Source organism: Nasonia vitripennis, chromosome 3 (genome assembly GCF_009193385.2).
Source record: "Nasonia vitripennis strain AsymCx chromosome 3, Nvit_psr_1.1, whole genome shotgun sequence".
NCBI classification, from domain to species: domain Eukaryota; kingdom Metazoa; phylum Arthropoda; class Insecta; order Hymenoptera; family Pteromalidae; genus Nasonia; species Nasonia vitripennis.
The window spans coordinates 19,304,282-19,318,504 of NC_045759.1; the positions used below are offsets into that span (position 1 = coordinate 19,304,282).

Genomic DNA, 14,223 nt, shown 5'->3' on the forward strand with positions numbered 1-14,223 from the left:
GATATAACCATTCATATCTCGCGAGCGAAAGTATACTGTAGGTATATAAGTAGATGGCGTGCCGGTAATTTGAGGAAATATATATAACGTGTACTATACAGTTTCGCGAGATAGCAGCATGACACTGACACCGATTTTTTCGCGGAAAAATAGTAAATTTTTCTGTTATTAATTGGTCCACAACAAGGTTGACTGAGGTGAGGAAATAATATAATGACGCAGCTGTTGAATCTACCAACGACAGATGGCAACAAGTTCATTGTTGTGGACGAAGGTAAGAATTACGAGTGTAAACATAACCCTTTTTGCTCCAAAACAACAATTCTACCTTGACAGTATTTATTTGTTTTGGACATCCCGAATTGTGTATATACGATTCAATGATGTGGTCAAAATAATTACCAATATATTTGCAATTTCATTAATGATATATTTTGTGCATCATTCGTGAATTTGTTAATTATACCGATCTTTAGTTATAAATATTTTCAATTTCAGGGGTGGATGCAAGTTACTCTGTAAATCTGATAATAGCGTGGCTTCAAGCAATCAGGAAAAAAGGCATAGAGCATCCTGTATATATTTTACTCTTTTCCAATCCTAAGTACCACTTGGAAAAGTGTCTGAAGTCTACCAATTTGACTGACATTCAAGTACAAGATTATTTTAGCACAGATGTGCAAGATGAAGAAGTTGATCTGTTTGAGAAAATATCTCACTTTGTTTCACAGCACATAAATTCTATCTTTGTTATTGACTGCTTGAGTACATTGGCTTTGCAAATTGGAGTTTCTAAGGCCTGCAAGTTTATTGAAAAACTGTATCAAAAGCATAGGTCACAGGTGTTTTGCATCTATAGAAGGGATTTTCATCAGAATATTCCCAGGATGGAAACACTGGGCAACACATATCTCAAATTAAATAAATCTAAAAAAGTGGCTTATGATTCAAACATACATTACGAGGTGTCTGTGATACATAAGAAACCTGGTGGTAGCATTTCACATTGGAATGAGTTGGTCAAACAAAATGTGGAAACTTACAGTATTGAGACTGAAAAGATTCCAGATAGTTTAACTTTAAAACCAGAAGTAAACAAACCCCCAGAAGCAACAGTCAAACCACAAGCTTCCTTTAGGATAGAGATGAATGAGCATGAAATGAAACAAAGGGACAGTGTGCCACTGCCTTATATTTTGCCAGGCAATCCTGGAAGAGAATCAAAAATTATTTATGTACCGGATGATGTAGATGATTTGGATGAGGAAGATCCAGATGATGATTTAGATATATGATTAAAGAAAATGCAAAAATTTATATTCTGTCGTGTATTTATTACTTTCCATAAATATACATACATCACAATGACTTCCTCTTATTGTCTTCTTAATAAAATACTTTGTTCTTTCAAAACAAAAAGTGCTCGAGCTTTACAAATCAGGGACTAGCCCAGTAAAGGCAGCTTCTTCTTAGATTGGACAATGAGTAATAAATTATATCTTCATATGTACAAACTTTGAAATTCACATGATTCAACATTTCAAAATATATTGAACTTTTCTAAGACTTTCGTTACTTTCCACTTGTTCAAATAAATTATATCTCGTAGAAAAGTATCTCGACTTATTTACATTTTCAATCTTCAGAAAGATTAATAAGTGCCAGCACTTCATTCATCATTGTATATTATGTCAAAGAATAATTGTTGTAAATATAACGTAAATGTTACAATATGAAAAAACAGTTTTATAAGCAATCCAACTAGTTTTTATATACTTGCAGGTCGCTATATAAAAACATTAAATACTCTTTATATTTCTAAACAAAAATACGATTTTTGTCATTGTATAAATAATAGGAACTAAAGCTTGCATCTAACAAGGCATTTACCTACTTTCCTTGGTCAATATTAAAAAAAAATCCTTATCTTTTACGATAATTTTTCAACCTTTTAGCTCGAGATCATTGATCGAAATGGCTGTTTCGAAAAAATTGCCTCTATATCTCCCACAAAATTAAGAAATAAAAGTGACACATTTTGCCTTACATCAATTGCAATTATCCTTACTAGTAGCCCTAAACTAAATGATATTCAAAAATTATTACGTCAGCCTCAAATTCAAAATCTCCTAGTCAGTCCCTCAAAATAGATGTACATGCAAGCGCGCTCATGTACCAGAGCTGCAAGTGCGCTTATAGAACCTCATCATGCACGGAAGGTGTAGAGGAGATTTCGGTCTTGAAAGTGTTGCGTGCCGTCAATGTGGTTCAACACTCTGCTGTCAAGGAGACATCGACCATAGTAAATGGCCTCTTCGCGATCTTTGGCAACGCCGGCCTCCAGGAGCCAGTTGACAAGGTCACTGCCGGTAAATACACCCGTGTAGGTACGCAAGAGATGCCTTCGACAGGCAGCGATGCGGGCCTGGCACTTGGCCAGGTAACAACGACGAAACTGCTCGCGGAAGGCCTTTGCTTCTGGACTCAGCGATTCCTCGTCTGGAAGTTGTAACTCTTTTTCTGTCGGAATAAAAACGATTAATCTCAACAGTTTAAGGAATTCTAATTGTAAGTTTAAAAAGACTTTTTCTTACCCAGCCTCCATTTTCTGAATATATTCCTTAGCCAGCAGCCCAGTCTGCCTAGACCAGGGTCAAGACCAAAGATAGCAAATGCTACCAGGGATTGGCCAAAACCCAAAGCGACATCCAGAAATGCAAGCTCAGTATAGATTCCAGTCATTTGTTCCATAATCAGCGTTGCTACCGACATTGCGAGGCCCTATAAATGAAGTTGGATTAGAAGAAACGTTAACCTTCGTTTTTCATCTAAAAAAATTTGGATACTCACTATGAACATGGAGCATAGCAGTAAAATCAAAAGAATAAGATGCCGGAGTATTTGCGGATCTTCCATGGTGTCTGCTTCAGCTTCATTTTCCGATTCGCATTCTCTGCTGCAGTCGTGATCCTCTCCTGTACCACATAATCCATTAGAACAGTCGTTGGCAAAGGGCGCACTGTAAAGAGCATGGAAAAAATTAACCATTGCAGTAATAGAAAATAAATAACATTTTAATCATCATTTCATTATTACGCGTTTAAGCTTGATATTCTAGTGGGAGATACAAGATCTTCCACATCAACAACATTTCTTCCCGTCGTTAATCTACTCGAAGATTCTGCTGCTGTTGGAATTAAACTACTGTAAGATGATATCGTATCGTTTCGTCTCTGATATCTTTGACGTAAAATCAAACATCCCACAGTAACTAAAATACAAACATCACATTATTTTTATTTATCTTTTTCACGATATTTACGGTATGAAAATTTTATGAGTGTGCAATATTTACCAACAAAGCAAAAAATTAAAACTAGTATAGTGACAGCTACATGAATTCTACCAAACTGAAAATTTGGATTCTTGAGTTCAGTATCACTAGGAATAGTTGGAGTTACTGCTAAACACATTATAGTTATGATTATACACGGTATCCTGAAAAATAATAGAATTTTAGACAAACATTTTTTAAATTGATTAAAATTTGAATTTCCATAAGTATTGATACATACCCCCAGCATAGAATAAAAAGCCATTTTTGTAAATTCACAACAAAAGCGAGAGTTTGTGAACTCAAGAATAAAAGAGTTAGAGCAATAGCAGTTGTCCAAAAACGACTAGCATAAATTCCAAGGGTTATAAAAAGAAATTGAGTGTACCAAACAAAAGTTCCAACACTGCTAGCATCTAGCTTTGTCCAAATAATGACACCCACTGCTGTCACAAGCTAGAAAATGAAACATTTTTTTAAAAAGTAGCCTTTGATACCCGATTAAAAGATAGTATTTCTTATTCTTCACAATTTAGAAAATAAATAGAAAAATAAACATGCAATATTTTAATCTTTGGAAATTATTTTTAATTTTACAAAAAAATAGAAACATATGTACACAAAAAATGTATGAATTTCATACCTGTGCAAAAATCAGGCACAAAGTACATCTGTGAGTTGCACTTTTAAGGCTTTTTCTTTTGATAGCTAGGAAACAGATGAGTAACCAAATACAAGCAGCCACCGATGCCGCGCTCGTATCAAGAGAGAAAGCTTTTAACTCTTTCGCATAGTCTGTAGGAGACATTCCGCTTCCCATGGCATCAATCAATTTTGCTGATATAAACATGAGAGGTGCAGATAAAAATGTGCAGACTACCATTGCCGAGGCAACCAAGTCTATGTCAATATTATAACGAAGTGTAAAAATAAAGAGAGCAGGAGCAGTTGGTATTGTTCCATATAGGAAACCAAATGTACTCAGATCTGATGTATCCGTAGAATTTTCTCCAGCGCTCAGAAAAACTACAGATTCCCTTATTATGAGTGGAAGGACTAGAAGTTTTATAGATATAAGGATGCCAGGGATGACCAATGCAGCACCTTTGAGTTTGTGAATTTTTCCAACCATCATTAGGCCAAGCAAGAACAGAGCAGTGGCTGAAAATGCATTTCCAAGCACTTCTAAAACCACTAGAATTATAGCTGGAAGATTATGACTGAAGATGAGGTTTCCTATGATTCCAAGGACAGTCATAAGAAGCACAGGGTTTAGGGCTACCCCTTTGGCAATAGCTTTGAACATATCTAAATTAGTGCCGTTCAATCGATTTTCTTCACTTTGATGCCTTTTGTTGATTTCCAAAAAGACAAAGCCAATTGGATTAAGAGCAACCAGAGATATTGGTGCCATGAGATACAAGTAAGCAGAATATTCTGGATGAGTTGAGCCGTATAGCGCATTGACTGAAAAAATGTCATCAATGAAGTCATACACTTGTACACAGGAAAAGATTCATCATTGAACAAAAAGCTCATAACTTACTCATTGGATACCCAATAGCAAAATCATTGCTCTGCGTGGTAAATATAGCAAAAAGGGCTGATCGTCCAAGATTGGAAGGTTTTGTACTTAGCACGCAACTGATCAGCACAACAAAAAAGACCACACTTTTGGCTATAAAGACAGCCAGTAAAAATTTCCAATTAACGGTAGAAAAGTCCAGCTTGGCCATGGACAGGAAAATCAGGGCTGGCAAGGAAAAGGTCCCGACGAAGGTATTCAACCCATTTGCTTCTGACCTTGTGATAACTTCCAGTCTTCCGGCGATGTAGCTGAAAGAAAGCATTTCCTTGAAACATCTGTCGATGCAATCTTGAGATAAAAGCTCGTAAAGGAAAGTGCACAGCCACTCACCCGCATATGATTATTCCAAAACATTGCACCAGAGCAAGATACAAGCTATCCGTGGGGGTAGCTTCCTTGTTATCCGCAAGATCCATTTTTAATTTTCAATCTCTGACGATTGAAATAGCTGCAGCTGGTGGGCTTTTCCGCTATTAGTCGCGGCGCGAAACACCATTCGCAACGAGTGCGCGAAGGAATGCTTGCACAAAGTCACGTGACGAGGAAAGTTGTAATTGTTTGATCAACACTACTCTCGTTCATCTCACGTCGGTCGCGATTTAATTGCAAAGAAGAGAACGTATTAGCGCACGAAAAGCGGAGTGTAAGATATATTTTCACTGCAGTTCTCGATGCGACAAACGCCGTTCGCAGCAGGTGTCAGTCGAGTCGCTCGTAGCCGCAGGATTAATCGCGAGTTTCTCGTGCCACATTTACCGCCAGATTCAACGAACTCCGATGCAAACGAGGCGAAAATCGCAGCTTTATCGCGACACGATCGGGCGAGCGCGTAGGTTAGGACGAGCCTCTCTATGGTCCTCCATTCTCCTCGGGACAGACATCACGCGCTCGCGGATTTTTTTCTGTCTCTTTCTCTCTTTCTCGCTCTTACTCGCAACGAACGTCACATGCGCGATGACGGCGAATCAGGCGCGAGCTGAATTGCGTGCACAGCGCGAAACAGCTGTTTTATCGACCGGAGGCTGCTGGAGAGTTTGTACGGGGTTTCTGAACTGTTGGTCTGTTGCACGAATACCGCCAACCTCTCTCTCTCTCTCTCTCTCTCTCTGTAAGTAAGTACCTATATAGGTACGTACATGGCGGAAGCTGCGGGGGAACACCTTTGTTGTTTTTCGTCAGGGCGCTTGCGCACACGAGTGAGAGGGAGCAGGGAGCAGGGAGAGGTCGTGTGGGTTTTTTGTCCCTGAAATTGCTCCTCGACTCCTGAGTACTCTCTTTTTCTCCAGTTTTTTCACGGGTGAGCTATTGTTGGAAGGATGCGTAGGATCATAATCTAATAATTCTTTTATATCAATTTTCTAAAATTTGCTAGCTAATTCATATTATGTTCTATTACGCGCGAAGGCTAAACAAACAACGTGTTTTGAATAGGAAAATTACTTCTATCGCGCGAACATCAGGTAAACAAGGGGAAAACGCGCATCAGCTGTTAATTCGATAGTAGCAAAGCTCGGTGATCGTGAAAATTCATAACAAACAACACCAACGCAAAACGTGACGATCCTCAGACACAGAAGTTTTACTGAATCATCTCAATCTCTGTACTTTGTCCTTTCAATTATCGCCCGTAGGTACTTCATGCTATTGTAAGTGCACTACTGCATGAGTCACAAAAAAACATTTCCCATTTACGCCCGTGACTCATCGCCTCCGCGGGAGATAAACATGCGTATATACTCCGACGCCCGAAAATAGTCCTGTTATTGCAAAACACCATATTCTATTTACTCTCGCGCTGCAAATTTTCTGTATCTTTGTAACGCGATATCGCCTTCGCTCATACTTTTTTATACTCTGCAGCGACTTGCGCTTGTTATACACCAGAGAGGGGGATTTCGCGTGCGAGATACCACAGCTGTGTGTGTGTGTGTGTGTGCGTGTGTGTGTGTTGTTGTTGCGGACTACATCGCGGCGGTATTTTTATTTGATGTTGTCGCTGCGAATACACCTACTTTTTTTCTGCGATGATAATTTGATTGAAAATGTGTCTTGTAATCGATCGATGGCTCGAGCGGATAACACTCGCTTATCTCGAAAGGTTATTATTCGCTGCGATTAGTAACAATAAAAGAGCACGCTAGTCGTGGATTAAGCGCTTTTTTTGTATCTGCATAACGTTCAGCTTTGAAACAAGCTACGTGACACAATAATATAAGGAGCGCGAGTTTTTGCGAAAATTGCGTCACGAAACCGTTATATACTTTTGAAAAAACCGTACGTGCTCTAATTTACCTCAGAATTCAAGAAGAAAAACCGACGATTTATGCGCGATAACTCGCCTGAAACGCAGAGTTCTGAAACAATTTCTCGTGTAGTGCGCGTGTATAGCCTGTAATGTAATTACAGGCTATCATTATACACCCCCGCAATAAAATAACGAATTCCGCGCCTTCGACGTCAATCTTACACGCAGCTATATACGCACGACTCGACGAAGGGCCAAAGTTCCCCCGACAAGAATCTAAATCGAGTCCTCGAAAAAAAAAAAAAAAAAAATACAGAAAAGAAACCGGCGGCACACTTGCCTACCGCCACTGGCCTGACGTCAGATGGATCCAACTACATAGTTACACGGGCGTAATTCCCCTTTGGCGGCGCGACTCGTTGATGTGCGAGGATACAGCGGAAATCCTCGTATTGATCGGTACTTATCTACGGCCTAAAAATACATCTCTCGAAAGGCTGTATAGTGTACAACGATTGTGTTGTCGTTTGCTTTCGGATACTGCTTCCTATTCGAAAATTCGCATACCGATGAGTAGTGTGATTTTTAACCTTAGACGATGTACTAGAAATTTTTTCAAATCCTCCCATGTAGCCAACGGTATTTATCAAGGCTGTCACGCTCGGTTAATGTATATGGAGGAAATGTTTTTTTTTTTTTTTGTGACCTCGCGCAAGCGATATGAAAACGATTTCCGTTCCTCCATATAAACACTTGATAATATATAAATCAGCCGCGAGATGGAAAATGATCGCTTTCGTAAGAAAGCGCAGCTCCTTTTTACGACTGTTCCTTCCAGTGCCTCGTATCCTCTGCTCTCTCTCTCTCTATATATATATATATATACTGCAGTCTCGCATTTCCGGTCTCAGCGCATCTGCACGAAAAAGACGCAAATAAGCTCGTCTCTGGATTATATCCTCTCCCACATATTTTTACGATTATTCGCTGCATATACAAGTCAGAATTCGCAGTATAAAACGTGCCTCACGTTTTCAGCTCGTGACGCATCGCAGCTATAGGTTATATAGAATGCACTAGATATCGGCACACGACGCAGCCGCAGCTCCGTTATCTCTGAATTCGCTTATTCCGCTGTACAGTGTATATTATAGATGTATCGCGTTAGCCTGAAAAATTAATCCTCCGGAATAACGACCGACGCTTTATGTGTGTGTGTGTGTGTGTCGTAGGTCACATTAATAGGTACGAAGAAAGTGTGTGAACGCACATACAGCTAATTGAGCGCGTAATAATGCTGGTCGAGCGAGGCGGAGATCGTTGATTAGCGCGATAGATCGCCCTTGTTCTGCCCTACTCCCCCTCCTCGCGCTACGAACATCGATCGACGCTCTGTTCTATTCGATTTTCTGATGTATTTATTTTTAGAATAGCCACACACTCTTCTCCTCTCATTTACCCCCTTGGAATTGCTCCTTTAAGAATATAACAATTTTTCATTACCTATACATCGCATTATTGCAGGTAGGAGTAATAAAAGAAAACGTCGACGTCTGCCGAGTGAAATCCAGGAAACGCTGTTATACGTATAATCCAAAGCGTTATATGTGCTCTCGCGTACGTGCGTGATGCCGTTGCTACTACTCGTCGATCTTTCGCTGTCGTCTGTGTTATACTACGCGCGTCGAGCCTCATTTTTTTTTTCTTCTACTTTCCTGTCTGCTAATTTTTAATGCGCAATATAGTGACATTCACTACAACTTTGAGGCGATGAGAAAGAGAACGTTGATGCGGCTAATTAGCGATATCTTGCGCATAATGGTTTTTATGTTTCTTTGTATACAGCGCAGTGAGATAAGCGTATCGGTATGCTTGAAAGCCTTGTATTCTTTTATGCACGCCGATCGGCTCGTTTAGTCAGGCGGTGCGTGTCAAAATTATTTATCAACGCACGCGGTTCGAAAAACTCGAGACGTGACGTGTAAAATTTTATTGAATAAACATACTTGCTATTTATCCTCCTTTGTATATATATATATATATAATGACACAAGGAAACGGATCTCAGGTATTACATAGCCGCGACAGTGCAACGACGGCGAAAATCTCGAGCCGCTTATACGTACTTTCCTCATATACAGAGCTGCGCGAATAAAACGCTACTCCACACTGCATGAGCGATTAAATTTAATACGAAGCCGTAAAAGCAAAGCCGATCTACGTAAAATTCATGCGCAGCTTCTCCCCGAATTTCGCGTAAAGTCCAAATGGATAATCTAAATCTAGCATACTCCTCCCGCATAGTAGAGTACAGTATCATGACGCAACTTCGGTGACGCTTTGAGTAAGCTATTCCATGCCTGTACACGTTCTGCACATTGTGAGAGCTTATAATTGAGAGAGAAAGAGAGAAAAGAGCAGTGCATAACTCGCTCTCTCGGGTAAATTTTTTTTTCATCACACGCGCCCGTTGACTGACACTTGATACACGCGCGCGAGCGTAAACCGGTTCGGCGAGCGTCACGTGTGACGCTAGTGCGCCTGTGTACGTTTGTATTGCACAATTATAGCTCTCTCGCGACTGCGTGTTGCACTTTCGAAATTATGCCTGGCAGACAGAGAGAGAGAGAGAGAGAGAGGGTACTTTCCGTATTATTTTGTGATCAAACAGGCAATGTAGATAAATGCGCTGGGATAGTTAATGTCGCACTTACCCGCGAGAGGTAATTTTAGGAGAGAGATTGAGAAAGCACGCACGGTTTCGAAATTTCGCGGGAAAGATTTATTGTTTATAACGAACCGAATAAGAAGCTTCGGGGAATTGCGCATCTTGTTCCGCTATTATACTCGCTCTATTCATCAGGGACGCGTTTGTTCGAGTTAAAATCTATACCGTAGAAGCTACGTAGCGATGCTCGCATTAACGCCGATACGCCTTCCAAGATCCGTTATATAAGCGACATAGTAGCTGGTGTAAATATATTTTGTAAAATAAAGTCCGGTGAGCACTTGAATTGACTACTCGATCCTCCCACGACGTCATCGCACTTTATTATACTCTGCAGGAACGTATGCCCGTGTAAACAGTCTCTGTTATTTCCACGAAGGTGAAGGCGCGGGCAAAGTCTGATGGGGAAAAAGAAGTCGAGTGCTTTTTCGCAAACGCGATATATACGCATCAGCCGCTACGAACGTTCCAACTGACTTATCGTCGTATAAATTTAATTAGCCGCCGTTGCGTAACGCTGATCCTCGTCCCCCTAAAATACAGCTCGAAAATTACAGAGTATTATTATGTGCGCACAGAGAGAGAGAGAGAGAGAGAGAGAGACACGTGCTGAAATCCAGAATCCAAACACGTGAGACAGAGAGAAGCTGATGAGCACTTCGCTTCGGATTTTTCACCCCGAAGATCTAACTACGCAGTTTCTCCTATACTAGTGTGCGCGCGCGCGCGAGTGTTTGTACTTTACAGAAGACGAATCAACACGACGATAAGCTCCTGCGCGTGTGTGTGTGTGCGGAACACGAGCCTGTTCGCGTTCTTGGAAGCCCGCGGGTTTTATCTTTCGCCGCGGAGCTTTGTTCGTGTGTGTTGGACAATAATCCGCGCACCTTGTCCATATTATAATCTGTCCATAGCAATGGTCACTCTCTTCAATACAATGCAAACATAACATTTTTTTTGCTTTAAATTTGCTCACGTTTTATACCGCAGCGTCGTGTGAAAACAACGCGGCGCAATAATAACATACAAAGAAAACGCTCAGAGAGAGAGAGAGAGAGAGAGAGATAAGTGAATATAGATAGCCGCGTGCGCACACTCGCATATATCTGTATATATGTGCCAAAGGAGCGAGATAAAGAAAGAAATAAGAGAGGGGCTTGACCTCCCGCAGGTGCGCGCGCGTGTGTGGGTGTGTCGGCAACGTGTCGGTGTTTCCGATCTCCGAGAAAACGTAGAGATCTCGAGCGAGCGAGAACAGCTGTTGTTGACAAAATCATCCGTACTATCATCCTCTGCTAGTCGTCTATATGGAGAGAGGCGAAGAGTCAGCTCGGCGAACTCTCCTCGACCTTGCACCTATACGTATATACATACACACGCACATGCCAGCTGATGCAGCGGCCTTTGAAAATCCCTGCGTTATAACAGTCTATCCAGATAGTCGTAAACTCTCTTTCGCACGTATCGGTGTGTGTGTGTGTGTGTGTGCGATGTAAGCATACACGCGCACAAGTAAACACTGGCGTGACGTGAACAATTCAGGGGCGAGCGCGAAGAGGAGGGAGTAGGCGGCGACGAAGCGGGGAAACCCGGGGGGCGCTGCTGTCTACATAAGCTGCGAGCCGCACCTCCCCAGATCAGTTCTGCTTGGACTTCGGATACGGTCACATCCAGCACAACCTCAAAGGAGGACAAGTTTTTATTTGATTGGTGCGCTCATTGTATGGGTGAGTACATCCGCAGCCTCGTTATCTTATATTTATCTCGCTACTTGTATCTTGTATACACGCGCTTTTTCCCTTCTCCTCTCGAGATGTTGGCTTGAATATAGCGCAGGCTTTTCCGAGTTTGCACGCCAGCTTACGTAACGAGGCAGAAAAGGGGCAAGACGATCTTGCCTCGCTCCCGCACGCGTGCGTGCTTCGTTCAGCCACGAGAAAGTCGGACGCGATGGCTGTAGACACTCTCGAGTCTCGCTGCTCGGCTGACACGTCATCGGGGCGACGGCGACGACCCTATACGCTGCTACTTGGGCGTTTTCGCCCAGGCAGCCGAGTGCGGGCGTCCTGCAATGCCGTGCAATATACCTAGGCATGGCGGGCAAATGGCCTGGAATCGCTCGAGTGCGCGGTCTTCTGTATAAACAAGACGCCCCGCATGCAGCGTCTTGCGAAATTTTGAAAGTCGAGCGCCGCGCAGCAGCAGCTCGCCGAGGTCGCGACCAAGAGAAGGGAAACACGTGCGCTAAATTCGAGACTCTCTATGCGTACTCGCAGAGCGCGATAGACTTGTACTAATGGTCTTTTTCTTCCGTGCGAATTTCAGAGCGAGAGAAGAGTCAAAAAGACGGAGAGTGCCCTGTGGAGCCCATAAGCAGCTGCAGGGACGAGCATGGCTACGTGCCAACGGTTGGCCGATGGGGCAGCGAGTGGCCGAGTTGACTCGAACAGGCAGATGTGTGGTGCCAGCCGCAGGGGCAGGCACGCGGGCCCTGGATCAGGGGTGCGCCGCTACCCCTGCCGGTCTGGGGCCACTACGAGACGCCAGCCCTGACCGTAGATACGGTCGAACAGTACGAGGAACTAGCAAGCAGCGTTGAACTTGAAACTCAGCGATTGCTCCGCGAGCGTCGTTACGACACGGTCGACAATGTCTTGAGGTGAGTCGGCGCACTTGAAACTTTAATCTACATGTGCATACGTGTCCAGCAATCTCTAATCTCCTCGTATTTCGTGTCTCCGCCATCCAGGTTCTACAGGGACTTCAAGAAGAGCGGAGAGAGCAATTTGGAGCACTTCTACCGTAAATACCAACCCCTCATTGTCAACGAGCGTCACACATGCGTCGGTCTCGGCTTCGAGCTTCTGCGCCGACTCTGCGGCCTGAACAAGCGTTTCCCAGGCCTGGCCTCGGGCCTCTATCTGGTGTCCTGCGAGGAGACGATAGGCGACATCGCTAGCTATGTCGGTGGCCCCCCAGCTGCCGACTCCGGCGAGAAGGAACACGTCCTCGTCTGCCTCAAGATCGAGATCAACAATCGCCGTGGTATCATGCTACTCGATCCGGGCTACCACGTCGCCCGGGTAATCACCGTCATGGCGGACAAACAGTATCCCCATACCGGCTGGTTCACCCAGAGCGACGAGCCCGAGGGCAAGAAGGAATACAACTACACGCTGTGCCAGAACGATCCCGACTACGTCGAGTGGCACGAGAGGAAGACTCGTCCCAGTGCCTTAGAGCGTAGCCAAGTCGCTCTCATTTACGTGGCAAGGCCATACCTAACTGCCATCGACGTCACCGAGCGTCGTAACTTGGTCTATAACTACAGGAGTCTACTGGCCAGGGATTTCAAGGGACACCTAGTCGCTGGTATCTACTTCCAGGCCACGCTCGACCAGCCGGCCTTCAATATCTTTCATCAGACCAACCGGGCCAAGAAGCGCATGAGAATACCGTTCAGCAAGTTTTATGACCTCAATAAGGTGCGCTACTTTCTCTTTTTCCCTCCCGATTCGACTCTCCTGCACTCGAGTATACTCATTTTCACTTTTCATCCCGTTACAGCTCGAGCTCGACAATGAAGAAACGGAAATGATTGGGGAGTGCTCACGTCAGATGGGCATGTCGCAAGAGAACCTTAAGGGACTGCTCTCCGCACTGGCAACAGTTTTGTACGACACGTCGTTCACTAAGCAACTACTTACCATCAACGCTAAGATCAACACCCTGGCGAAAGATAATTAACACACGTTTACGCACCCTGAATCCGGGTGTAAAGAGAACGTCGTCATACCTTATTATCTTTTCTTTGCTAGCTTTCCTCTTACTTTTATTTTCTATTATTTGCTGCGATTTTTAATATTCTTTTTTCTTATTCAATTTTTATCACTGGTGCAAGGGAACATGTACTAAATCACTACTTTAATGTATTGTATTCGCTCGTCTCATCGTTTTTTATTTTTTGTTTATTATTTATTCAAAGGTATCGAAACGTTACGATATGGCTTGAAGAAAATTTGGATAGAACTTGTATGGGAAGGACAATAGTTCATTCGAAACTTGACGATGTACTTTGACTGCAATTTTCTTTCAAGCTTGAGTAACTCTAGTTTTTAGGTGACACGGGATATTTTTTTCTTTAGATTACTATTATTATTATTATTATTATTATTATACTTCATGTTCCACACTTACGCTTTTTATAATTTTGACTGAAGGTAAACACATGTGAACTTTATTTTATTGAAATAAATTTCAAAGAAAAAATTCAAATACTCCGGCTATTCTTATTTCCAACTTAATCCTCATCCCTCCCGTCGTTCCCG

General features: G+C 42.7%; 3 protein-coding genes across 3 annotated transcripts; 2 read left to right on the plus strand and 1 right to left on the minus strand.

Moving 5' to 3' along the window:
* Nucleotides 1–48: 48 nt before the first annotated feature.
* On the plus strand, nt 49–1,317 carry LOC100679919 (elongator complex protein 5). Its single transcript, XM_003425984.5, has 2 exons — nt 49–274; nt 499–1,317. The coding sequence occupies exons 1-2, from the start codon at nt 214–216 to the stop codon at nt 1,293–1,295; spliced, it is 858 nt and encodes a 285-aa protein (XP_003426032.1). The 5' UTR covers nt 49–213; the 3' UTR covers nt 1,296–1,317.
* On the minus strand, nt 1,314–11,459 carry LOC100118433 (integral membrane protein GPR155). Its single transcript, XM_008206985.4, has 9 exons — nt 5,253–11,459; nt 4,881–5,170; nt 3,978–4,801; nt 3,576–3,790; nt 3,356–3,498; nt 3,097–3,271; nt 2,851–3,019; nt 2,595–2,781; nt 1,314–2,520 (listed from the first exon to the last, which is right to left on the minus strand). The coding sequence occupies exons 1-9, from the start codon at nt 5,336–5,338 to the stop codon at nt 2,207–2,209; spliced, it is 2,403 nt and encodes an 800-aa protein (XP_008205207.1). The 5' UTR covers nt 5,339–11,459; the 3' UTR covers nt 1,314–2,206.
* Nucleotides 11,460–12,336: 877 nt separating this feature from the next.
* LOC100118472 lies at nt 12,337–14,170 on the plus strand (the record flags this gene model as incomplete). Its single annotated transcript, XM_008207126.3, has 3 exons — nt 12,337–12,554; nt 12,645–13,380; nt 13,463–14,170. Coding segments are annotated over 3 exons (1,134 nt in total), but the record flags the coding sequence as incomplete, so codon positions are not given.
* Between the last annotated feature and the right edge of the window lie 53 nt (nt 14,171–14,223).

Excerpts from the sequence above, each read along its gene's own strand:
- LOC100679919 (XM_003425984.5), top strand. The coding sequence starts at position 214 with ATGACGCAGCTGTTGAATCTACCAACGACAGATGGCAACAAGTTCATT. Across the intron at positions 275-498 it reads GTTCATTGTTGTGGACGAAG|GGGTGGATGCAAGTTACTCT; the intron begins GTAAGAATTACG and ends TTTCAATTTCAG.
- LOC100118433 (XM_008206985.4), bottom strand. The coding sequence starts at position 5,338 with ATGGATCTTGCGGATAACAAGGAAGCTACCCCCACGGATAGCTTGTAT. Across the intron at positions 3,791-3,977 it reads TGTGCCTGATTTTTGCACAG|CTTGTGACAGCAGTGGGTGT; the intron begins GTATGAAATTCA and ends TTCATTTTCTAG. Across the intron at positions 3,272-3,355 it reads TTTAATTTTTTGCTTTGTTG|TTACTGTGGGATGTTTGATT; the intron begins GTAAATATTGCA and ends TTTGTATTTTAG.